The sequence below is a fragment of the Centroberyx affinis genome, unplaced genomic scaffold (genome assembly GCF_046629955.1).
Source record: "Centroberyx affinis isolate AG114_WGS23_722 - 3 ecotype Tasmania unplaced genomic scaffold, CSIRO-AGI_Caff_v1 ptg003652l_1, whole genome shotgun sequence".
NCBI classification, from domain to species: domain Eukaryota; kingdom Metazoa; phylum Chordata; class Actinopteri; order Beryciformes; family Berycidae; genus Centroberyx; species Centroberyx affinis.
Genome location: NW_027281557.1, coordinates 177768 through 203376, shown reverse-complemented (window position 1 = coordinate 203376; position 25609 = coordinate 177768). Strand labels below are relative to the sequence as shown.

The following is a 25609-nucleotide window of genomic DNA, read 5'->3' as shown; positions in this document are numbered from 1 at the left end:
GGGTGAAAGTAGGCGGGTCTTATCCAGGTTGGAAGTGACATTCGCCTGTCTGTCTCCGCGTCCAACGAATCACCGAGAAACTATCCTGTAGCTGATTTTGCTGCAGCGAGAAAAAAGGCAGGCGTAGCGTGCTTGCGACGTCGCGTTTAACGTTAACAAATTCAAGTAGGATTTTGCGACATTCTCCCTCTCCTGATAGAAAACAGGCAGTGAGTGACTAACTGGAACATGGAGGCGACGAAAACGACCGGAATCGCCTTTGTATTCGCCGTGGTTGGGACGCTACAGGTCGCCGCCCACGGTAAGTACCCAGCTCTACAGGCACCAACCCGTTCAATATCACGTTGGCTAACTTATCATGAGATTGCGCTGGCATGAGGCGAGAAAATGAGTCAGAAAATATAACAATCCCAGGCTTGTAAGTTAGCTAGAGGAAAACAGACCGCAAAATCCCACTAGGCCAAACCAAACGTTTTGTAGGTTTTCCCTTTAGTACAAGCAGGCTCATACCTTTGCTTATACCTACCTAGTAAAAACGTAACTTGTGTTATTCGTAACCTTGTTTTAGGTTTTATATTAAGGCACTACAGTTAACGCGTAACCTATTGATATACAGTTAGTTAGCATAACGTAATGGCGCTGTTTTGTCTGTGGCGATGTCTGAATTTGTAAACTTGTTTTTATCTGGGTGGATTGCAGTTACGAGCTGTTGAGCAAAATATTTAACCCCCAAATTCATTGCCATTCAAAGATCATGAATATGTGGGTAATTCAGTTTTGAGTAAAAAAAAACAACAAAAAAAAGGTCAGATAACGTTAGTCATACTTTGCGATACGGCTGACGGCTTCAACTGACGTACAGATGAGGCTTTTAGATTGACTGAGTTAGCCATTTCTGTTCCTTATCATGTTTTTGGTTTACCCATTTCCTCTTCGTAAATTTCACTATTACCCAAGACCCCTGATTAACCAAGACTCCTGGTCTTGGGTAAATTTGTTTAATCTATTCCAGCACTTTGTCTTTAGAAAGAGACACAAGGAACTGAGTATGCCAGTGCAACACGGGTGTGAATCAAACCCTGAAGATACCACACACCTGTAGTTATTCATGGCCAAAGGAGATTAGTAGGAATACCATCTAGCTCTCAGTGTGGTACAGGAGCTCTAGGCTGCCTTTAAACTGGAAGGCCTCCCTTCATTTGCTGGTAATCCCCTCCCTGCCGAAGAAAACACTGCAGTAGCTGCATCACAGTGCAGGATCAAGATTTGCTTAATTATCTGCCTACCCACATTATCTAGAGTTGGGGTTGTCCTGGTAGTTTAATGTGTTGGAGTACATAGCATCATTTTTTGTTGTTTTTTATTGTTTGGCATTTTGGCTTTATTTGATAGTTATATATACCGTAGAGGGAAAGGAAAGAGGGGGACAGGGGTGATGTGCTGCAAAGTTTAGTTAGTTTATTAGTTTATTTAACAGGGGCCATGCACAACACAACCGTTGGGCCAGAGTAAGCTATATAGGTAATTTACATCTGCAGTCCCTGGGCAGGAAGATATTAAAAACAATACAGTACAATACAAACAATACAATACAAACAATTAAAAACAATACAATTAGCAAAGTTTACAAAGAGTAGGCTACATCACATATAAAACAACTGCATACAAAATATACATTATAGTCTCTATGTTGGAAAACAGTTGGTTCCATACAAAGGTTTAGATCAGTGATCACATGATTGATTTGTCTTGAGCCATGTTTTAAGGGTTGTTTTAAAAATACTGAAGCTTGTGCATTCTCTGATATGGGTGGGAATTGAGTTCCATTTACCTGCTGCTCTGACTGGAAATGCTGATTGTCCAAAAGCAGTTTTCCTAAATTTAGCCGAGCAGTCACCTCTGACAAAGGTCCCAGGCTGGATTCTAACCCACGACGTTGCAGTTACACAGTATGTGCCATAGAGATATAACAGTATATATCAATATAACATGTGCCTCAGCCGACCGAGTCAATTTGATGCCCAGATATACCACATATCAGTGATTGGTTTGGCTCAGGCTATTCTGTCACACTTTTCCCTATTTGCTTTCCTGTCTCTTTTCCCCATCTTTATTCTAAAAAAAAAATCCCAAGAAAACACTTGCAAAGAGTGAACTGCCTATTCCCATTTTTAAAAATAAAATCAATACGCATCAAGGCTGAGTGTTTTGCCTGACGTCAGCTGTATCCCCACAGATCTGATGTTGTGATCAGGCTAGGGTGTGTACCCTAGATCTAGAGAGGACTATCATCGAGCATCAGGGTGGGAAATTAACACCAGCCAAATGCAGGACGTGTGGGAGCTAACCAACTATCATTTGTTTTGTGTTAAAGGGGCATTAAGTAGCCAAATCTATGTTCTTTATCGACCTTTATCTGCGACCGGTAGGAATTGCTGTGATATCAATGGAATTCTCTCTTCCTATGCACAGCCCTCCTGTACCCTTTAGGCACAATGGCTTGTAAATAACACAAACAATAAAGTCACATTTTCACAATAGAGACAAGTAAGCTAGCTAATTAGAGCAGAGATCCACAGAAACATCTAGTGAGGAGGTAAATTACCACGATGCAAAAGACTGTAATTGTAATACTTCTTTGCCTTCGGCTTTTTGGCTTGAGAACGAGGCTTGGAGGGATTGGAGACTGTACAGTTAACCACAGGCAGTTCACTGTGGCAGTTCATTGGCACCATGTCTGTCAGAGACGGGTCTTAGAGCTGCACACCTCTGATGTAGGGTGACACGTGACTCATGTCGTGTGGGTTTGAACTACCCACTGTGGCTTTCAGAAGGGTTGGCTTTCAGAAGGTGTGCCTTTCAGAAGGTGTGCCTTTCAGAAGGTCTAGCTTTGTTTTTACAGGAAAGACAAATCAATTTAAGAATCAATATGTTCCTCCTATGTTCTACTAGGGCTGCAACTAGCGATTATTTTTGTTATCGATTAGCCTAATCTATCGACTATTTTTTGATTAATCTTTTAGTCTATAATATGTCAAAAATAATTATGAATGACCATCACAAGTTACCAGAGCCCAAAGCGATTCTTAAAATTGCTTACTTAGTCTGACTAACAGCCACAAAACCCTAAAGTATAATAATGATATAGGCCTAAAACAGAGAAAAGCAGCAAATCTTAGCATTTGTGAAGCTGTAACCAGCAAATGTTTGGTGTTTTTACTTGGCCAATGATTAATCAGTGAATGATTAATTGATTGTAAAATTATGATCAATTAATTTTCTGTCGATCGATTAATAGACTAATCGTTTCAGCCTTATGTTGTACCACAGACTAATCAATATGTGGACATGGACAACTGTCTCCTAAGACTGTAATGCCATCAAAATATAAAATTCTCTCCTGATTTTACATCTTAATCACATCACGTTAATATTCTCAAATATTGATTGGACTGTTTATAGACCACAGGATTGACATACTTGAATCTTTTAATTGATTGGTATTTCCGTCAGGCTTTCCACACAGAGTAGGCTAGCTTTCAGAGAGAGTGAGGACTCAGTTGTGAAAGGAAAAATGTTATATTTCGACATAAACAAAGGGGTGAGGTTGGACGAATTCCTGTTGCGGTGGTTGACTGTAGGGTTGTCACGATACTAATATTTTACCCTGCAATACTATACCAGCCAAAGTATCACGATTAGGGGTGGGACAAAATATCGATACTGGAATATATCATCATACTTCCTTTTGCGATACGTTATCGATACACTGGCGCCAAATATCAATATTTCTACCTAAATCATGCAGGCGCTCTGAACGGATTCCCCCGCATTAAGCCTGTTACCATTTTGACTTACCAGAGTCACTACTTAATGACTTCTCGTGGTGGCGCTTATCAAATGAATGAGGGTAAAGTGAACATAAGTTAACTAACTTGCGGTGAAGAAGACGAATAACTCACTCAAGGGGAAAATGGCGGACAGCGGGGGAAAGCAAATCAGAGAGGCACCGTGCCCAGGGGGTTCCCCAAGTGTCGGCTGCCGGCTATTTAGCCGTCTACTCACCTCTGTCTGGCCGGCTACTTTTATAACTGAATGTCACTAAACGTACACCAAATTTTGATAGTGACAACCGAATTTATTAATGAGAGTGACTGCGCATATGTATGGTACATACTGAAGTAAAATGACTAGACTGTGTCTGTACGGTTAACAGGAGTCACTCCATTCCTCTGATCTCGTGATGGCTGGAAATAATGTCTGTAACCATAGTAACGTTTACTTCAGACCAGTATGGCGGCTACCACTGCCTGTATTTTCAGTTTGTTTGACACCAGTAACACCAGTAACCAGAGGCGTCAATTTATCCATAAGATCTTAATAAACCGCCACTGACAGCGGCGTCACTTTTTCTTTTTCCACCGCAGGAACTTGATACTTTTAACCGCAACATCTGGGCCGAGACCGCAGAACTGGAGGAGCAACTGCAATGTTGAGGAATATAAAATTTGAGAATGCCCCACAACACTTACCTCCGTCTCTTTCAAATTCAGGATGATAATGTTACGTAACATAACGAGTGTCGCGCCACGTAACAACCAGTTGTCCAGTCCCGTTCTGGTTCACACTACTAACCGAAACCGCTGTCAAATTGGGTAGTCAGTACCTGATTTTTTCAGGTAGTGAGTTTGGTTATAGAATGCGGTTGTCACTCTCCTTAATAACCGAACTGCGTGTGAAATTGCAAGGAGAGGTGTGAGTTTCATAGAGGTTTCAAAATAATAGCGATCTCTGCTGAACCTCGGATCGCGCAGCGAATGGTTGCCATGGTAACGACGGACTCAACTGAGCGAAATTCCTGGCCTTTGATGTTACCACCCAAGTTTAACCAAGTCCCACTGACTCCATTTTGCCAATGTTCAAAATATAAATGGGAGAAGTAAAGGGAGGAAAAGGGAAAGATTATAGGGACTTCTGTTTTAGGAGGTTTGATAAAGCCAGTGTGCAGGTGTTATGACCATGTAAAATTGGGGGCATTTTCTCATTATTTAAACTGAATTATGTTTCTAACATTATTGGATCTCAGTTCTGTGAGTGCAGTAGTACTCAGGAGAGAGATCCAGTCTTGCTCTGAGAAGGTTAAAATATGCACTTTGGTATTATATTTATTACTATTTGTAATAATATTTTTCTATTTCCCTACAATTTAAAAATTGCACTGGACTCAAGAAAGTACATTAAACATTCACAGTTCACAATTGAGCATTGGTCCAATAAAATTTTATATTCATGTTATTTTAATGCTTTCATAAGGTTTGTCTATTAATTTGGTAAAAATGCCATCACCGGAAAAATGGTTCTTGCCACTGCAAACATCCCTTAGCCGGCTACTTTTCCCATCTGGCTGGCTACTCAAAAATTTGGGGAACCCCCTGGGCACCACAGCCATTTTTTCTTCTTCAGTTGCACAGATATCGTGATGTATCGTAGATGAATTGTCTTGCGATGTATCGAGTATCGCAGAATCGCTGTATCGTGATACCATCGTTATCGTGGGCAATGTATCGTGATAGTATAGTATCGTGAGTTACTCTGTGATTCCCACCCCTAATCACGATACCGCAGAGAAATTATTTTTTTTTACAATAACAGGTATTAGGGACTTAGTGGGAGCAAAACAAGTGTTTAACATACATAACATACATACATATATTACATACATACATACAGTGTTAGTCAGTGTAAACCGTCCAAAATTCTAAATGTTATCCTTTTACTTTGTTATTGTCATCTATAGTGGTTACAATTCAAATGATTAGGAAATAAATAATTGTATTTTTATTTAAATATTTGCTTTGATTAAAAAAAATTCTTGGCATTAGTGGTTTTAATTATGTATTATAAGCTGCTTAGAACTAGTGTTAGGAAGTTAAACAAGATTACAAGATTACATTTGAACACATCATGATAACGTTATAATTTACCTTCGCCCAATACTCATTTTTACTGAATAGAGCTTGAACACATCATAATGTAACTCAATGCAACCTAACGATAACGAGGAGCCGACAGCAGCTCAGTGAGGGTCAGCGACTAACGTTACGGTAACCCGACATACAACATTAACGCTAACAAGCATTTCCTTATAGCTGATGACAGGCACTCCGCGGTAGTAACGTATTCCTAGTAGCGTTGTATAAAGCATATGGTATAGTAGGCATCGTGATGTTTTGGCACCGCGGTACACCGTTGGTACCGGTATAGCATGCAACCCTAGTTGACTGAACCATGTATTGTTAAAATGAAAAATAAGAGATACTATAAAAAATCTTCTTTGTTTTATCTCTTGTTGTCCACCCACGCTGTCCCAAGTTTTGATGACTCACTGTACTCAGTAGCTTTTATCTAGTGTGTGGTGCTGCACCTGGGGCTTTCCAGGGCCAAGACGTAGTCCCAGCCTTTGATTTTGCTTTCATTTATGCCTGGACATGCATAGGCTTACCCACTGAAATGTCATGCCACACCCACAATCCACCACTATGCTCGTGCTGCAAAGTTATGTTTTCCTTTCTGTTGTCACTCCTATGTTGAATAGGAGAGGAAAACAACCAACTTCACATTTTGCAAGAATGTTTAAAAGTGTAGGCTCATTCAGTTTGAGATACAGATTTGTTCCTGATCAACCAAGCAGTTGCCAGTGAAGCCTGGAGTTAGGGTTAGACTGGCCAGGCTGTCCGCTAAGTTGCTGGCCATTGTCTAGAGCTAAGGAGTGTTGGAACAGGTAATCAGATCATCCCCCATGAATGATGCAGGCATCCCTTGGGCCAATCAGTGACAAGATGCACCACCCCTCCCAAGTTTTGTCAAAACTGGGCTAGTGGTGTAGCAGTTATGGCCTTTCAATTTTCAAATCAGCCAAATCAGCCAATCAGTTTATTGTTTAAAACGCTGAAACACAGCGTAGAGATGCTTAATCCCTTTCGAAAATGCCAACACCCCCAGTGCCCTCTTTAACATTGCCATGGAAATGCCCAGCGTTCTAAAAGGCACCAGTAGAATTGTAAATTAGCGACAGTCATTGAATATTGTGCCATCAACATGGCTGCCTGCCACTCTATAAACTGCCAGCATTCTCACCCCTTAAAACAACGCTGACTCCATCCTATTTCTCAGCTACGAAATGTTGCCATTTTTTTTAAATAAACGGTTGCCTGGGCTCTTCTACTTTTATGAAGTAATTATGAAAGTGTATTGCAGCAACATTCTGGAAATACTTCAGTCATTTTGTGTGTTGTGCACCCAACCAGTGACCTCCTTTTTAAACTTGATAACATCTGCTTCCTCTTCCTACTTCTGAAAGGAGAGTTTGATTTGAGAAGACAAAGATTCATAGTCGACCTAACAGTCTTTTCTGCTAGTTTTGCTTTTTTGTCATAGAGAGGCCAGCTCAAGCTATACTAGGTTTCCTCAAAGTCAAGTAAGGCTCAGACTGTAGTTCTGAGGTTGTATGCATACAACTCTGCAGAGGATGACTAAGACAAATTCCCTAAAGTGTTGCTTAAAAATCTTAGCAACATTTCCCCTGTAATGGCTCAATTAAATAGATTGATTTTATTTATTTATTACTTTTATTTGTCGGTTTATTTAACAGGGACAGTGCACATTAATAAACATTGCTGTAAATGCACCAGAGTTACGATAATAAAAAGAAAAGAGAATATTAATGTTAATCACAGACATAAAAAGCATGCACAGTGTATAAAATACATAAATCAGTCTGACACAATAAAAGCAAAACCCCAATAAGACATGCATGCAGGTACATGAGGGCAGACTGGCGATAGCAAGATAGCGACAGGTGACAGCAGACAGCAAAGGAAGTTCAGTACAGACAGACTGAGGACAGTAAGGTGCAATTGAGTGTTAGTGCTGACAGAGCTGAGTACTAATTAATCATTTCTTTAAATGAGCTCTAAACGATAAAAGATAAAAAAAAATAGACATCACACTCAACCAGAAAGTTCTACTCCATCTTAGTAGGGTATGTAGGGTATGTGTGACCAGTAGTGAAGTAGTCAGCACACCAAAAGAAACAAAGTTTTTTTCTCTCTTTCTTCTTCATCCTTTAAACCATTATAGGAATTTTATTTCATAATAAAGTATCCAAATGAGAATAGTTTATGTACTTTGACATGTATTGGAACCAAAACTGTCACCAAAACCAAAACTTCCTTCAACCATTGCTTCAGCATTACAGGGTTAACACAGTTTTACTAGGTGTTTCACTTACAAATCAACTGAGGCTTCTCAGCTGTGATATAAGTGGTGGGCCTTGTTACTAGGGTTGAAATGGATGTACATGGATGTACTTCATTTAAATTATATGAACTTCTTAAACTTGATCAGTTAGAACTGCTAAAGGAAAATCAAAGTCAATTAAAACTTAATTTTGTTGTACATCAATGTCAGTTTGTTATATTTAACCTAAATCATTTTCATGTAGTGTGTTGTACAGATTGTAATGATTTGTGAGTGTGATGTGTCTGAGCTGTAAAACAATTTTTATACGATGAGAATATTCTCAAGCCATTAAAGGTCCTTTCTAACTATTTCTCAGATGGGATATTGGTGCTAAAAACTATATGAATTACTCCAATTCAGGAAATTAGGAGTGAAACATCTGCTGTAGTACATCTTCAAAGTTAAGATGTTTCAGGCACTCAGTCTGGATTCTATAAATCTTTTACATTAAAGTTTAGATGGAACAGAGTGCTTAAATATGTGTGTGTGTGTGAGAGAGCGAGAAAGAAAAACTGTGTGTCTCCAGGGCTAGCTTGTGGTGACAGCCCTCATCCACCAGTTTTACTGCTGCGGTTATCACCTCGTTTACACTATGTATGCTGTGATCTGTGATTTTTCTCTCTCTCTCTCTCTCTCGCTCTCGCTTGCTCTCTCAGACCTAAATTTCTTTTTGAACCTGTGTGTGTGTGGGCGTGTGTGTGCAGTATAATGTACATGTGCATACACTCATGTTTACAGAGGAAACGAAAGTCTAACTTGTGTGAGCTGAGATAACAGTTGAGTCACAGAATCTTAAATGAAGGTTTTTTTTTAACTCATACAATAACAGGTCTCTTTGTTGAAATGTAAAATGCCTTTTAGGGTGATAGTGTACATCTTCCCATCAACCAGCTGTCGTCACAGATACCGCCAATCCCCGATGTATTCATCATCATTGCGCCTACACAGTGTGGGCGATAATTTAGATTTGAGACGTAGCTTTCAAATGCAAGGTATCACACTTTTTAAATTGCAGTTTAATCAAGAAAAACATAACATGTACCATAGGGCTGGGCGATCAATATTATCGTTGTCGTGGTTTCCCCAGGAGACAAAAGAATCTTTTCTCAAGGCAGAAGAATGGTATAATATGAAGATCTTTATTGGCAACAAAGACCTGAGTTTTTCTGCAGAAGAACTGGCTTCATGCTAGATTACAATAGCTTTTATACACTTTGATCAGTATGACACCCCTATAAGTTAACCACTCCTTCCCATGATCTCTCTCTATTCAGTGTCCCTTCTTGGTGGGGGCCGAGCATCATGTGAGGATCATACCACATTGATAGACAGTCTCCTGACGTTCCTATCAAGGTCTCCTCGCACCCTCCCAGACGTCTAGCGGCCTTGTGGGTTATCTGGGGCCTACTCGGAGCTGTTCATTCTGCTAGTATATGACTTCTGAGATCTCCTGTTTTACAGGCCTTTGACTTGATCTTATGCGTATTAGGATATATGTTTACTATATGTAGCCTATTTATAAGTTATAAGCATGATTTTCTACTACATCGTTTATCGTCTTTCAGTGGAATCATATTGTGATGATATGAAGATATTTTGATATCGTGACACATTTCTGCTGTCTGAATTGATGATGACAAGCAAATTTGACTTAAAAACTCTCATAAAATGAGGTATGGTAGGAATATTATTTGAATATTTCTGTTTTGTTTGACATCACACCTAACATTACCGTTCGATTCAATGAGATGAACATTAATTTGATTATTTAACAAGATTTTGCATACATGAACCATATCGTGATATATATTGATATAGAGAAAAATCCTTATGATTATCATGATATTGATTTCAACCATATCGCCAAGACCTAATGTACCATTAACAAATTTAAAATCAGCTTGATGAGCATTTTTGACCTTCAGTGTTTTCCACAATTTGTTAGTCAAGATTGTAGTGGCTGACTAACCTGAACGCACACACTTAATGATCTCTATCGACCATTTCCGTGAAGGCAAATAAACTCTAATTATTTTGCATTGCGATTTGAAAAGTCAACAAAGTATACCGGTAAAATACAGACACTTTTTTTAATAGTTTTATATTTGACAATTTAGACACATTTTCTATAGTTTTATATTTGATCTTTTTATAGTTTTATATTTATTTATTACCTTTTCCTGTTACTTTTCCTGTACGATTTTTACAGGATTCTTACATTACCTTTGCCAATTGCTGTGACACCTGAATTGCCCCTAGGGGATCAATAAAGTGCAATCTTATCTTATCTTAAATACAGGGAGGATGGCAGTGTGGTGTGCAGTCATGGTCTGCAATGGCATTAAAAGTCCCATATTGTGGAAAACGATTTCCTTTGCCTCTTTGATTATAAAGGAGTTGGATGTGCTATCTAAACATCGTGAAAGTATCAAAACGCACAGTAGCCAACTAAATCCACACAATCCATATTAGAAAACCGAGCCTCTAAATGAGCCGTTTGGACTTTGTTTGCGTCACAAAGGTTCGCTCATTATCATTTGTCCTCCTACAGCACCAGAAATAACATGCTAACAATGTGTTTTTTTCAAAGCAGTTGACAGTTGCTATTGTCTATTAACCGCAGAGTTTCCCTACCTGTAGCTGCCTTGTCTGTGGTGTCTCACGTTTCACTCTTGAAATGGTTAGCCAATCAGAACAGGGGTCATTAATATTAATGAGCCTTAAAGACCGCAACAGAAACAGCCTGTTCTTGGTAAGGCTCAGAGAGATGCTGGAAAATGAACATCTAAAAATGGATTGAGAGTGTCTTTGGTACATGATACCACACAAACGGTTTCTAATGGACCTCAAGACATAAAATATAACACTGGAAAGTGTAAAATATGAGACCTTTAAGGAAATAAATTGAGGTTGCAAATGGACTTACTTGCTAACTGAGCTAAATACCAGGCCATGCTGATATTTAATTAATACTTAATTTGTAACAATCAGGTTAACTCCCAAAATAATAATGCTCCTCATTCATCGCGTCAAATGTTTTTCCGGAACTGGAAAAGCATTGACCCAGCCATCATGACTATGGACCTCCAGCACATCACCTGCCCAGCCTCTGCATCAGTGGATGAATTAGTGGAGCTCTATAATACATCTTTGAGCAGTGTCTTTGATCTCCATGCCCCTGTCAAGACACGTGAGGTCAATTTTTCACACTCTGCCCCCTGACTCACACATGAACTGCAGAAAATAAAAACAGCTGGGCGTCTCCTGGAACGACGCCTCAGACATTCTGGGCTCTGTGTTTGACACTGGATCACATTATCCTCCTAGAGCGCCTCCACACCACCATTGGACTGTCAGACTCTGCACTTGAGTGGTTTCAGTCCTACCTTTCTGGCAGGACTGAGTATGTCTCACTGGGAGGATGCAGGTCTAGATTGCTTCCTGTCACCTGTGGTGTTCCGCAAGGGTCGGTTCTCGGCCCCATCCTCTTTACCCTCTACATGCTCCCCCTTGGTCGTGTCATCAGCAGACATGGGATGTCTTTCCATTGTTATGCTGATGATACCCAGCTGTACATAAAAACTGCCCCAAGCCCTTCTGCAGCCATGTCATGCCTCAGCACCTGCCCTGAGGAGATAAAGGCCTGGATGAGCAACAATTTCCTCCAGTTAAATAGCAGCAAAACTGAAGCTCTCCTTGTTGGCATTCCACACCAGGTTCAGTCATCCCCCATACCTCATCTCACCTTTGACGGCCAGGACATCCCCCTCTCCTCCTCAGTCACTAATCTGGGTGTTAGGTTTGACCCTCACCTGACTTTTCATGACCATATAAAACATCTGTGCAAGACCTCTTTCTACCATCTCAAAAACATTTCCAAACTCCACCCTACTCTAACCCTGTCAGATGCAGAGAAGCTTGTCCTTGCTTTTATCTCGTCAAGACTGGACTTCTGCAATGCACTCTTCACTGGGATCCCTGGCAGGAGCATCCAGAAGCTCCAGTATATTCAGAACAGCACTGCATGGATCCTGATGAGAGTGCGAAAACACAAACACATAACAGCAACTCTGTTTTCATTGCACTGTCTCCCTGTCTCCTTCAGGGTCGACAACAAAGTCCTGCTACTCACCTACAAGTGCATGATTACCCCACAAACCTCCATCCGCACTCTCAGATCTACCAACAGCTTGGTCCTCCGGGCCCCCAGTACCAAGCTCCGCACCATGGGGGATCGGGCCTTCTGCCTGGCTGCACCACACTTGTGGAACAGCCTTCCTAACCATCTAAGGGCAGCGCAGACCCTGGACTCTTTTAAGACGGGCCTAAAAACCTTTTTATTCAGGAAGGCTTTTTTGTGTTAACTTTTGTTAGCGATCTCTTTTTTCTTTGTTTTTATTTTTATGTTTTTAACTCTGTAGCACTATGAATGAAAAGTGCAGTACAAATAAAATGCATTATTATTATTATCGAAATGGCAATTTTGGCCAGCAGATGTTGGTGTGAGACTCTGTGACTTTTGTCTCTTATAAGTCACTTATAAGCTATAAAAGTTTTATAGTCAAGGTGGGGTGTCCTTTTGTTATGGCAGTTATCTATGCTTCCTGAATCCTGAATGCCTTGCACTAGGCTACATTTTAAATGACCATATAACAAGGTAATTTAAATCCCAGGCAATTCACCGGCAATGGATTCAGCCTATCGCCGATCCCCGATTATATACATTTAATCGCCCAACCCTAATGCCTTTGGTACAATCCAAGCCACAATAAACCATCTTCATGCTAAAAAACATACAACTAAAAGTTTTATTTTGCCAAATAAATGTTGGTGATAGAGTTTCATTAAGGGAAGTATTCTGTCTGCCTGTCTGTCTTTCTGATTCCTTCTCTTTGTTTCACTTCAACACATTAATTTGTTCCTCCTCTGTCCTGTTTGTCATGTTGTCATGTGGTAGCAGCAGGCTGTGACTTCTCTGACCATTACAGGAAACAATGTAACTTATCTCCCTGCCATACATCCGGCCTGCTTTTTGGACACAAGTCAATCTTCCTTCCTCATTTTGTTGTTTCAATCCAATCTAGACTTGAGACTTTTTACCATCAGGGCTCTTAGACTGTAGAATGACCCCGCCTCAGGAACTTAGTTAACTAATAACTAAGTTATCTTAAATAACTTTTTAAAGCACACTTCTTTAGACTTGCTTTTATGTAACTGCCCCCTTTTAATCTTGTGTTATTTGGTTTTTTTTTCATCTGATTGTATTTTACATATCTGTTTATTATTCTTTGTGTGTTTTCTTTTGCTTGTGCTTCTTACTTTTGTCTCATGCATTTTCCTACTCTTGTTATTCATTTCTATAAACCACTTTTAAAGTCTGCTTTTAGTTAAGTGCTACATAAATAATAGGGTATTTGTTTTGTTATTACTTATCTTCTGATTAGGATTTAGGTCAATAGAGAGGTGAAAATAGGTGCAGAGGTGAGGTGAATGTTGAAATAGCTAGTGCCTGAATACATAAAAGAAAGTAACATAATGGAAAAGGTCAAATCATAAAATAATGCTTGTTGGTTGGTCAAAGCCTCCAAACTTCATAATATGAAAGTGCTTCATAGTAATAATGAGAAATTGGAGTTTCTTGGTGGTCGTCTCAAAAGGGAAATATTTTTGTTTGATGCTACATGAAGAACTTCTGAAGTGGAAGAAGCTGTGTGTGTGTGTGTGTGTGTGTGTATGTGTGTGTGTGTGTGTGTGTGTGGCTGGCCCATAGAGACTGACTGATAAGTGTGTGCGTGCGTGTGTGTGCAGACACATCGATTGTGCAAGTCTATTAAGCTAGGCCACTTCCCGTAACGGAGAGTTAAAATGTTAGGATTGTGTAAACATGCATTAGAAAAACAGATTAAAATCTGCAGGGCTGTTCGGTCTTCTTGTCAGGCTCCTAAAATTACATTAAACTCTAAGCCATGCCACTAAAGCAAAACTAGAGGAAATATAGCTGCAAGCAACAATAAGGCAGCTGGGGAAAAGCAGAGTCATTTGGCAGAAATGTGCTTTTATAGCACATTTACATGCACAGCTTGGTCAATTTTGGAGATATTGACAAGCCTTATAGATCATAACAATATACTGCATTTGCATTAGTATATCAGCACCATCTATTGGCATGAAACATTAGCATAGTAGTATTCAGCAGGCATGATACAATGAACTATTACGGTTTCACCTATCGGCAGAAATGAAAAAAATTATGTGCAGTAGAATATGATCATACTGTAAATAAAATAAAATGCGACAAGCTCGGTCTATCAAATGATTGCTAAATCCAAAATTTGTCTAAATCACCTCATTGATAAACGTACAGTATGCCTCAGTGTATCATAACTGCATTTTGGTCCCTAAATGTTGCCACCCACTGGACGCCTGTGGCTCTGCCACTGAATGAAGGCTTTGCTTGACAATAAGGGAAATAATATAATCACTGAAATAATAATAAATAACTTTTATTAAGATTAGTCAAACTATTTAGGAAATGTATCATTGTGTACATGACAGCTAAATTCAAATGTTTGTCAAAAATATTTTTTTTGAGATATCATGATGAAACTGCACACAGATAATCTACAACATCTACTGAACATGTCATTTATTTTTCATAAGGATTGGAGTCGTGTTAAGTGAGAAAATTATGAAGCATGTAGGATGCCTGTGGCCAATTTTGGTGAAATTTGTAATTATCTTTTATTTTTTGGAAAAATCAGAGTGATGGACTTCTTAATTCCCACATATTTGCAGTGTACAAAAGTTTAGTGTTTTTTGTTTTTTTAAGTTTAGTTAAACTTTGAACTGTTATTGTAATGCTACCATTTGGCAATTGTCTCGATATTTCAGTATACCTAGTTTGGGACTTTACTTGTCTGCAAAGTTTATGGGAAGGCACTTTTAGTCAAAAAGAGGAAAGGAAGAAAGACATTTAATTGATAAGCTGTCTGTGCACTAAAAGTCTTTTTCTTTACATACATTTCTTCATGACAATTTTGGACTTGAACTTACAACCTTCAGCACCATGAGCAGGTCATGGACCGGTTCAGCCACTTAGTTCCCGGTCTCACTCAATTTATCAGCAAGACTTTGGAAATCCGCCATCAGGGTTTGGCAGGAGATATATGCAGAACTCAATTTACTGTCAACATTTCAGCTTTAAAGATAAAATTCTGATACTTTGTGTGGTTTATCTGTATGATATGAAAATATTGGACAGTTATTTTTACCAAGACTGGTTACATCACAAGTGTAGTTTCTACAACATGTCTATTTTCATGAAGATTGGGTAGTTATCAAGTGAGATAGTACAGGAACTGTGTACAGTAGCATTTACAGTCAGACGTTTTCATGCACTGCTGGCTCAATTTTTGATACTTTTACAAACCTTATATAACTTTTAATGTTTAGGGTCTTTATTATTATGTGTATCAATTTTGGTGTCATTTGAATGTAAAATGTGTGAGAAGTTGGAGTTTATTTGTTTTATAGTTTTTGAAAAATATAGTGATGGACTTTCTAATTGACTGGTTCACAGTTCCATTCTTATTTTCCGCCTACAAACTTTATAATAGTGATGCACCGATATATACAGTATCAGTAGGCAATCGGTATCAGTTTGGGTTTTGAAAAGCACAATCAGAATCAGTGTGATTATATTTTTACTGTAGATTGTTGGAACCAATTGTGTATAGGTGACCTGGAATTGCTGCTTGTGTCTGTCTGTCTGTCTGTCTATCTATCTATCTATCTATCTATCTATCTATCTAGAAATGGCATTTTGTGACATTTTACTAGGATGGTGTTGCTTCAAGTGTCAAGTGAACATCAGAGTAACATTAGCAAGGGCTTTGGCTTTTGATGATGATGATTTACATGTTTCAGTATTCATAACACTTGACTATTTGAAGATCAGCATGTCTGAACAGCTTCACCTGTTTTGAACAGGCATTTGTACTAAAATTCTTCACAACAATCTGTATCGGTCGATATGATTGGGGAAAAATCTGATATCTGTATCTGTGCATCCCTGCTTTACAGAATTTTGTGCTTTTCTGTACTTGGCTGATAAAACCAAAACTCTCAAGACATAATTCCCTGGGCTCTCACTCATGTGTCTTTGTGTTTTTGTATGTGTGGAGTATGGAAAAAAACATGAAGACCCTCTCAGAAAGGTTCACCAGGAAAGAATACCACTTAGTTTATGAGAGCTGACTGTGTGTGTGTCAGTTTCCACACAGTACCTATCCGCCCTCTAGTGGGAATTCTATGTCATTGCAGCATAGCTACAGCTCTGCCTCCCTGGCTTATAAAATGAGATGAGATAGCTCTTTATTAATCCCCTTGGGGAAATTCACACAGACAGAGGGATAACGTCATGGACTAGATGGGTAGCACAGAGGTTGAGGTGAGCACTCAAAGAGTGCAGAAGAGCTTTTAGGGATGATTTCATGAACATAAAGCCTGTTCCCAGACTGAGTGGAAATTTCTGAGCGCTCCACGCTGAACGGACTTGTCTAAATGCTTGTCTTTGACCATTAAGAAGCATAAAGGAAGGTCCACCAACATTTTTAGGGTCTGATGTTTGTTTTATGGTTTTCATTTGACGGTTGAAGACATTCGGCCGTACATTTTAAGCCCTCAGAATATCTGCAGTCTAACATCTGTCTCCCTCTGCAGTGTTCCCACCGGCCAATGTGACTCTTCACTGCCACAACTTCCGCAATGTTCTGCGCTGGAACTACAGCCAGCTGGACTTGATGCCTAGCTTTAGGATAGACATTCGCTCAACGATGAGGTCAGTAGAAAGTGTGCATGTTTGTGTGTGTCTGTTTGTGTTTGTGCATACATATGTTTCTTTCGTACTCTTGTAAAGTTTAGAGGAAATTTTATTTAATCTGTCTAAACTGTATCTACAGTTTTGTCATTTTTGTTTGTGTACTAATGTGTAATTTGTACACGGTAATTTAGAGCTGCAGCGATTAATCGATTAGTTGTCAACTATTAAATTAATCGCCAACTATTTTGATAATCGATTAATCGGTTTGAGTAATTTTTTAAGAAAAAACTTTACTCCTCTATGACAGTAAACTGAATATCTTTGGGTTGTGGACAAAACAAGACATTTGAGGAGGTCATCTTGGGCTTTGGGAAACACAGATCGACATTTTTCACCATTTTCTGACATTTTATAGACCAAACAACTAATCGATTAATCGAGAAAATAATCGACAGGTTAATCGACAATGAAAATAATCGTTAGTTGCAGCCCTACTGTAATTGATAGCCAGATAACTGCAGATCAATGACAATAAATGATTGTTTTGTTTACTCTGATTGTGTGTGTGTGTGTGTTTACATAGTTCTCACATTATTTCTCTTCTACAGGCGTTATGAGCCACTGTGGGAGAACTCACCAAACCTCCGCAGTGACATTTCCTTCCTCAGTGATCCTAATGATGACTACTACCTTACTGTAACTGCTGTGATTGGAGGGAACGAATCTGATGCTGCCCCTGCCGAGGGAATAAAGTTCGGTTATTACGAGAACTCTCCGTCAAATCAGAAGTGTGAGTGGAGGAACTGGTATTCATCTAGCTTACAATGGCAACATTTAGCTTTTTAGAGGTAGGGAAACAGACTCTGTGAATGATGAATCCATACACTGATCCATCTGAATCTAGGAACTACCCATTAATGACATTCATGACTAAAAATAGCCACTTTGAGATATAACGTTTGGGATCAGTCAGAAGTTGCAAAAGAGAGGAAACTCAAACACAGACAATGCTAGCTGTTTCAGCATCGTATGTCTCAGACATGGCCTGTGGCTGCAGATAAGGGCTAACATCACATATGTGCAGGGGTTTGATAAGCTTGTTGATCAGTACCTTAAAGAATGATCAGTTGAACGCTGACTACACCACTAGATGCCGCTGTCCTGTACGCTGGCTTGTTCGGCCCCCATGAGCCCCTCCTGCTCTCGGAGGAAGGGCCAGCGTTGCTGACACCATAGCTGTTTGCACAACTCATGTTAAAAATAGTTTGGAGACCCGTTTGGTATTATTCTGAGCTAAATGGTCTGCTGTTGAATCTGTTGGTGCTTTGCATTTGAGCAGCATGAAACCAAGTGGTGGCAACCTTATATTAGTTGAGGATATAATGAAAAATCTATGTAAATAAATTGTATAAATTAATTGTATTCCACAATAGCTGTTGCAAACAGTTTTGAGTGAATTTACTTTAGACATTTTTTGATCTACACAAGAAGGGAGGCATTGCATAATAACCTGTTTTTAACCAGGCGCTTTTCTTTGCACTTTGGGTGCAATGTAGGGCTGCAACTAACGATTATTTTCATTGTCGATTATTTTCTCGATTAATCGATTGGTTGTTTGGTCTATAAAATGTCAGAAAATGGTGAAAAATGTCGATCAGTGTTTCCCAAAGCCCAAGGTGACGTCCTCAAATGTCTTGTTTTGTCCACAACCCAAAGATATTCAGTTTACTGTCATAGAGGAGTAAAGAAACCAGAAAATATTCACATTTAAGAAGCTGGAATCAGAGAATTTTGATTATGTCTTTTTTTATTTTTCTTAAAGAATTACTCAAACCGATTAATCAATTATCAAAATGGTTGACAATGAATTTAATAGTTGACAACTAATTGATTAATCGATTAATCGTTGCAGCTCTAGTGCAGTGGGTGCGCAAGGAATGTGACTTGGTGAATTGTTGACGACACACTGCAGGGCAGCTAAATGATGTAGGATTGACAAGGACCACACGTATAGTGTAGACAAGACTTAATTACAGGAGACAAAAACCCTTCTTCAAAGATTTACATGGACTGCATTAGGATTCAAGATGATTGAGTAAATAAAAATGAATAACGGTAACATCTTCAGGTTCGTGGGCTGAGTATGAATTGTCATTCAGCCAAGAAGTGAACCATGTTCATGTTGGTTTCCAGGTTCCGTCGACCTCCCGCCGGTCAACGTCACCGTCAAGCCAGATGGCATTGTCGAGTTCAGCTTCCTGCATCCATCGCTGTACCACCAAAAGTTGCCTCCCAAGCAGAAAAGTAGGCAGAAGAAACACCAGCGCGCACAGATCAAGGAACTGCCCGAATTCACATACTACGTTACAGCTACACACCAGGTCAGACAGCATACAGTTTGACACACACACATCCAGATATACAGTGTATTCCTCAAGGGAATCAATAAAGTACTCTTATCTTTATCTTGTATACAGCATCTAAACTCTGCCATGACTTTAATGCACCAATGACCACAGTGGAGACAAATTGCTGACTTGGTTATTTAGTAAATAGATTATTTATAGTTGGAGTAGCAGTGGCAGAAGCAGCAAATACTACTGTTGTTTTTGTTGCAGTAGTAGTAACACCACTTACAGTAATATGGATAGTATACTGTGCTGCCATACCCCACCCTATACTGCAGTAGTTGCCGTTATACAGCAGCTGAATATTGCTTGTCTTTATCACAGTTATATCTGGAACTGTACTGTACTGTTGTGTGTGCAGCAGGAACATCAGTCGCATCCGTTCAGCTGCGTGGATAGTGTGTGTGAGCAGGAGCTTCCAGTGGATGCCGGGCAGGAGAAATACTGTTTGAGGATACATGGACAGTGGGAGAAAGTAGCTGTTCGCCCCACACAGGAGTACTGCGCTTTGGGACAGGCGCCTGACCTCAAAACCAGTTAAGTGAGATTGTAAAACTTAGTAATTTTTTTTTTTTTTCTCGTTATGTCATCAATCTGTGATTTTCAGTGCTTATTTTGTGATGAAGTGTGTACTCACATTCCCTCAACCTGCCTCGTCTACTTCTATTTCCTTATGATTTCCTACATTTCCCAGAATGACTTTCAGCAACCCTCAGAGAATGTGTGTGTGCGTTCACCTGTGCGTTGCATGTGTAGGTGGAGAGCGCAATAGCAAGAGTGGAGTTTTTCGACAAGAAATGTGAGAGTCGGGCCCCTTATTCAAAACGCGGCATGTCTTGCGGCTGCATTGCATTGTGGTCTGTTAGGCCTACTTGTTGGTGGAGAAATTGGTATCTCTGCCTACTCCCTGCATGACTGTTGAATGCCGGTACACAATAAAGTGTCCAGGAAGAAGTGTTTGTTCTTTGATTCTGAGGGACTGACACCAAAACCTGATGTTTTAGATAGATGAAAACTCCATTGTAGCTGCGCTGGAAATATCATATATATACAAATGGGCAATGGTAACAGTGTTAAAGTTTTGAGGGTGGATGGCTGCCCTGGGGATCCACTGTCATCACCATCACTCAGGCTTTCTACACAAACCCTCAATATCAATAATTGAAAACCTTTTTGAAAATAGGATCTTGGACAAAAAGTTAAATAATGTTACCTGGAATCACTGCATCATGTTTCTACATCTTGTGAAATAAGGATTATTGGACTAGGTTTTCAAAACAATATGTGATGATGATTGTTGGTCCTCAGAGCATGCAGCACTGGTGGTTGATGGTTCACGGAGCTCCAATAGAGGTATGTGTGTTAACAGCGAAAATTTCTACCAAAGTGAAATATGGCTTCAAGAAAGCACAATGCTTTAGAGCCACCACAAGTGGCTATGTGTGTGTAAGTGATTGAGAATTTGTCTGCATGTGTATTTACTGTTGAATCTGTTTGGTCTAGATTACACCGCTCTCTACATCGGGCTTCCCCTGTTGCTCGGTGCTGCGCTTTGTTTCGTCGCCTTCATGGTGTACCGGAAGCAGACCCAAGGCTCCGCTTCTTTACCAGCCTCTATGGTACGTTCATCCCACCAGCTCTGTTTTGATCTAATGAGTTTTAATCGTTTTAATGGAAATTATTCTTTAGTTTCAACTTTGCTGGAGGAAGTTTCCCCTGCTGAAAGAACAGGTTCATAATCAATCGTAGGTATTCAAAATCCGACACTAACCCTTTGACCTCGCTCTGTCCTTCTCCACCCCGCCGCCCTTTCGTCTCCCTCGCTCGATTTCCCTCTGTGTCTTGTAGACATTCACAGGACGACTGAAGCAGAAGATCATGAGAGACTCTTCACTGATTCCAGATTCACTCACCGTGCATCCTTCCTCACCCACGGACACACATCTACTGTCATCCGGAGAATCACCGGCTGCCGAAACCCCCGAGGAAGGCCGCCTACGCATTGGGGTGTCGATCCAGGATGAGAGTGTGTCCGGTCACATGGAGGAAGGGGTGGGACAAGGGGAGGGGCCTGGGTACACGCAGGGCGGAGGGTTGGATGGAGATGTGGAGGAGAGGGAAAGGGAAATCCTCACTGAAGACTGTGGATCCTCCTCAGGTTACGAGCAGCGCAGCAGATTGGTCATGGCGGTTGAGATGGCGCCAGGAGACAAGGCTGAGGGCTACCGTGGTTGAAACGTTTTGCTCTGAAGCCTCAGACGTGCAGATTGGTGAAACCGCGTCGACACTTTAAAGAAGACAAGTCTCAATTTTTGAGGCATGTCAACAACGGCATTTGTTACCTCTAATTTCCATCTGAAGTGTCAGTGTGTCCGGGCTTGAACGTCAGGGAAAAAAGAGGCAATCTCTGACAGGGTTTCCACGGGCCTTGAAAATCCTTGAAAGTTTGTGGATTTGAGAAAAATAACATAAGGCCTTGAACATTTTTCAAAATGAATGGATGGCCTTGAAAGTACTTGATTTTTTAAATTAAAATATAGCACCCAAATTCATCAACACTTGACAAGGAGGAAAAAATGAGGCCTCTATGATGTCTAATTTTGACCAATGTCATGTGTTATCCCAAAACATGACAAGTCCTTGAATTTCACCAAACAAGCCCTTGACGTTTAATGTCCAAGTAAGTGTGGGAACACTGCTCTGAAATCAAAAAATCAAACTCAACGCCTCTGAGGCACCTGGCCGCCCAAACCAGCCTGCAGGGAAAAAGTTACTGAAGTAGTTTTAGTAAACCCAGTGCAGAGTAACATTTGGTCTGTGGTGTTATTGTTTCCTTTGCCCCACCAAGCCTATTCATTGCCAAGTAATGGAGGAGTGGAAGCGGTAACCAAAACTTTTTCTCTTCTTCATGGAGACTGAGCAGCCTGACATAAAATTAAATCTGCAATAAGCGATTTCAGACCCTGTAACCAATCTTGAAACTAACATGTGCTACATGGAGATTTCCGTGAGACTTAATGATATAAACAAATAGGCACACACACGGGCCAGCTGTGTTGTTGTTTTCACCTCTTTTCTAAAGCTTGTTGTCAGGTTCGGACCGAGTCGTAGCTTAAAACTAGCTCGTCTCCTCCCTTGCTGTTTGAAAGCGGCACTCGCCCCCTCCCGTCCTTAAAAAAATTCTGGTAATGGCAGAATCGATGAAGCAAGCGAGTAAGTAGTAAACTCAAGTAGTAAAGTAGTAAACTTGCTACCAACCTCTTCACTTGTCATTGTGGGACATGTAGCCTTCAGCAGGAGAAAAATCTGGCAAAGCGAGACTGGTAACCGCCAACATTTCTCCGTATGTACGTTTATTTTAGCCATTAACCTTTATGCACAGTTTGTCCTTAAGGGCTTCAGTCGCCCAGTAGTTTTGCTGTGCGTTTACAAATGTGTTGCGGTTTCTGTCACCCTCTAGTGGTCGGAAAAACACTTAGCGTAGCTTTAAATTGGTCTTTTAATTTAGATTCATACCTCAAAGCACCGCAACAAGCAGTTTTTGCCAAGTGAAAGACTACACTGCAATCGCAACTAGGGGTGCACCAATCGATCGGCCACCGATCATAATCGGCCAATAAACCTTCTAAACAGGTCATCGTGATCGACCAATCACTGTTTCTACTGCTCAATCAAAAGAAAGAAGAAAAAAGTTTAGGATCAGGAAAGCGGTCGAACGTATGCTGTAAAAAATATAAGCCAATTTGCAGCAGTCAGCAGAACAGCTGTCTGGCATTAACAGTTCAGTTCAGACATGTTTTTAGCCTCGCGACAGCAGGACCTCTAAGGATCGCTTTGTCGGCCGTTCGGTCGGTCGCTCTGTTCACCACTTTTGGTCAGGTGGGTGAAAATGTGCCACAGGGAGTTGGGCTGCAGACTCTCAGTCAGGAGACCTGAGTTTGATTCCCGGCAGAGACGCTTCCACAAAATTCAGTGTCGTGGGGCTGTTAGAATCTTAGTCTTGTTTGTGTTTTGAATTTCGCAGCGTATGATCACAGATTAGAACCAGTTTAATATGTTGGACAGAAGGCAGAACCGATGCTGCCGCAAAAAGAAACTTTTCATGTGCTACCAGTGGCAATAGGTGAGTAAGCAGCTCAATAATCAAGCTCACACTAACATAATTACTATGTTTGGATAAATCCTGTGATTTATTTACACATGGTTAGTCAGCTGTATGTCAGGCAGCCATAACAACAATCTGTTTAACATGTAAAAGTTCACGTTAGTTAGTTGTTAGTAGAAAGTCTGGGTAAAATGCAGAATTCATGATCAGATCGGGGATCGGCCGATCACACCGTTACAAAATTAGCAATGAGAATCGACCCCAGAAAACCTGATTGGTGCCTTGCTAATTAAAACACGATCATAACACAGACCCAACTCCGCCCAAAGCCACTGGCAGTTTGGTTTTTGTTCAGTTTCAATTGGTTTGCTCTCAGTACTGAATAACTCCCCAGTGCCAAAATCAATTTGTCAACTAAGGACTTTAAAAAAAGTCCTCAGTGAACAATAACTTTGCTCGTCTTACTCTTCTTATTCAGTAAGGCATTCATCCCAAAATTGACCTGGAGACTGGGAAGATGATGTAAATATTCTCTTGGACCAGTCCAAAATCACTACTGTGAAATGATATATAGCTTCCACCTTGTACAGCTTTAAACATTTCTTCATAGATTCATTCAATATACAGCTTCTGTAAGTGTTTACTCATACAATATTGTGTATACACCTATACACAGACAAGCATTATGCATATTTCAACAGTTACTGAACTTGGTCAAAATATTCAGTCAGTGAATATGGTGTGTTGTTATATACAGTTGTCTAAATACTGAATAATTGAATAAATACTAATGGTTTTCTTTTGCTTATTTGCACTTTTAAAATCTTTAATAGAAAACGTTAAGCACTGCTTTAATTTCGTCATATGTAATGCCTATAGCACATTTGCACTATTTTGATCTAATTTTCTACTATAATCACTGAGTTTTTACTATACATAGGCTAATGTGAACGTGAAAGCCATACAGCTTGCCAATGCAGTCAACAGTGACCAACTCAAAAGAAATCCTAAATGCTAAGTAAGCATTTAGGAAGGGTATGAACCCTCTGCCTCTGCTGTAATACAACACAGTCTGCTAGCCTTTGTACTGTGCCTCATTTTTATGCATTTTCATTATGTTTTAATAGGGTCTGGTTGAAATGAACAATTGGCATAAAGCCTGTCCTCAGTGATGGTGGCTCTGTAATGGGTTATGGTGGTGGTGGTGTTTTTTTGTGTGTATTTTGCACTTTTTTTTTTTTTTGGTCCACTCATTCCAGGGAAAAGTCAGTGCAAATCACCAGTGACATAACGGTCCTGAGTGATCCTCTGGACCCCTCTGCTCCATGGGGATCATCACAGTATCTGGCTATTGATTATGCTTACATCAGTTATGGCTGTTCAAACCTCTGGCTGCCCATGTGTTACTCACACCTTGTTAGGTGCTTTGTAATGCTGCCAGACCAGAGAGGGATTCATCCCAAAATACTAACAAAATTTACATGATGATTCATTGCTTAACATTTCAGACATACAGATGACTAGAACCCAATAAAGGACCTTGTTTTTTTTTTTTTTTTACATATTTATGTATGTACACAGGTCTTGCTTGAAAAGGAGATCTCGATCTCAATGGAACTTACCTGTTTCAGTAAAGGATTCTCTAAAAAAGGTAACAAAGTGAATATTCCAATATCACTTTTTTACAATGGATGTTGGAATTAAACTGTTCAAGTGTTCAAGTGCATCATGGACTTTAGCTGCAAATCATGTTGGGAAATGCATCCTACATTGTGATATCCAGCTGTTCATTATCCTGCCATATTTACCGGTCACTTCTGTCATTTAATGGTCCTCTCTGTGCTGCTTTAACGCCCATTTCTGTACTATTTGAGTCCTTAAATTTGTTACAAAATGGAACTGAACAAATAAACAGCTTAATGTGATTTTTCAGTTGTATGGTTTTATTCTGTTCTGCCGTGTCTACATTGCAAT

The 25609-nt window shown here is 40.0% G+C and overlaps 1 protein-coding gene across 1 annotated transcript; it reads left to right on the top strand.

Annotated features, from left to right (window-relative positions):
* Positions 1 to 40: 40 nt before the first annotated feature.
* On the top strand, positions 41 to 25299 carry gdf10b (growth differentiation factor 10b). Its single transcript, XM_071540503.1, has 8 exons — positions 41 to 301; positions 17023 to 17140; positions 17731 to 17912; positions 19316 to 19503; positions 19892 to 20066; positions 20839 to 20883; positions 21034 to 21149; positions 21379 to 25299. Exons 1-8 carry the CDS (start codon positions 229 to 231, stop codon positions 21763 to 21765), a joined length of 1284 nt encoding a protein of 427 aa, XP_071396604.1. The 5' UTR covers positions 41 to 228; the 3' UTR covers positions 21766 to 25299.
* Positions 25300 to 25609: the final 310 nt, after the last annotated feature.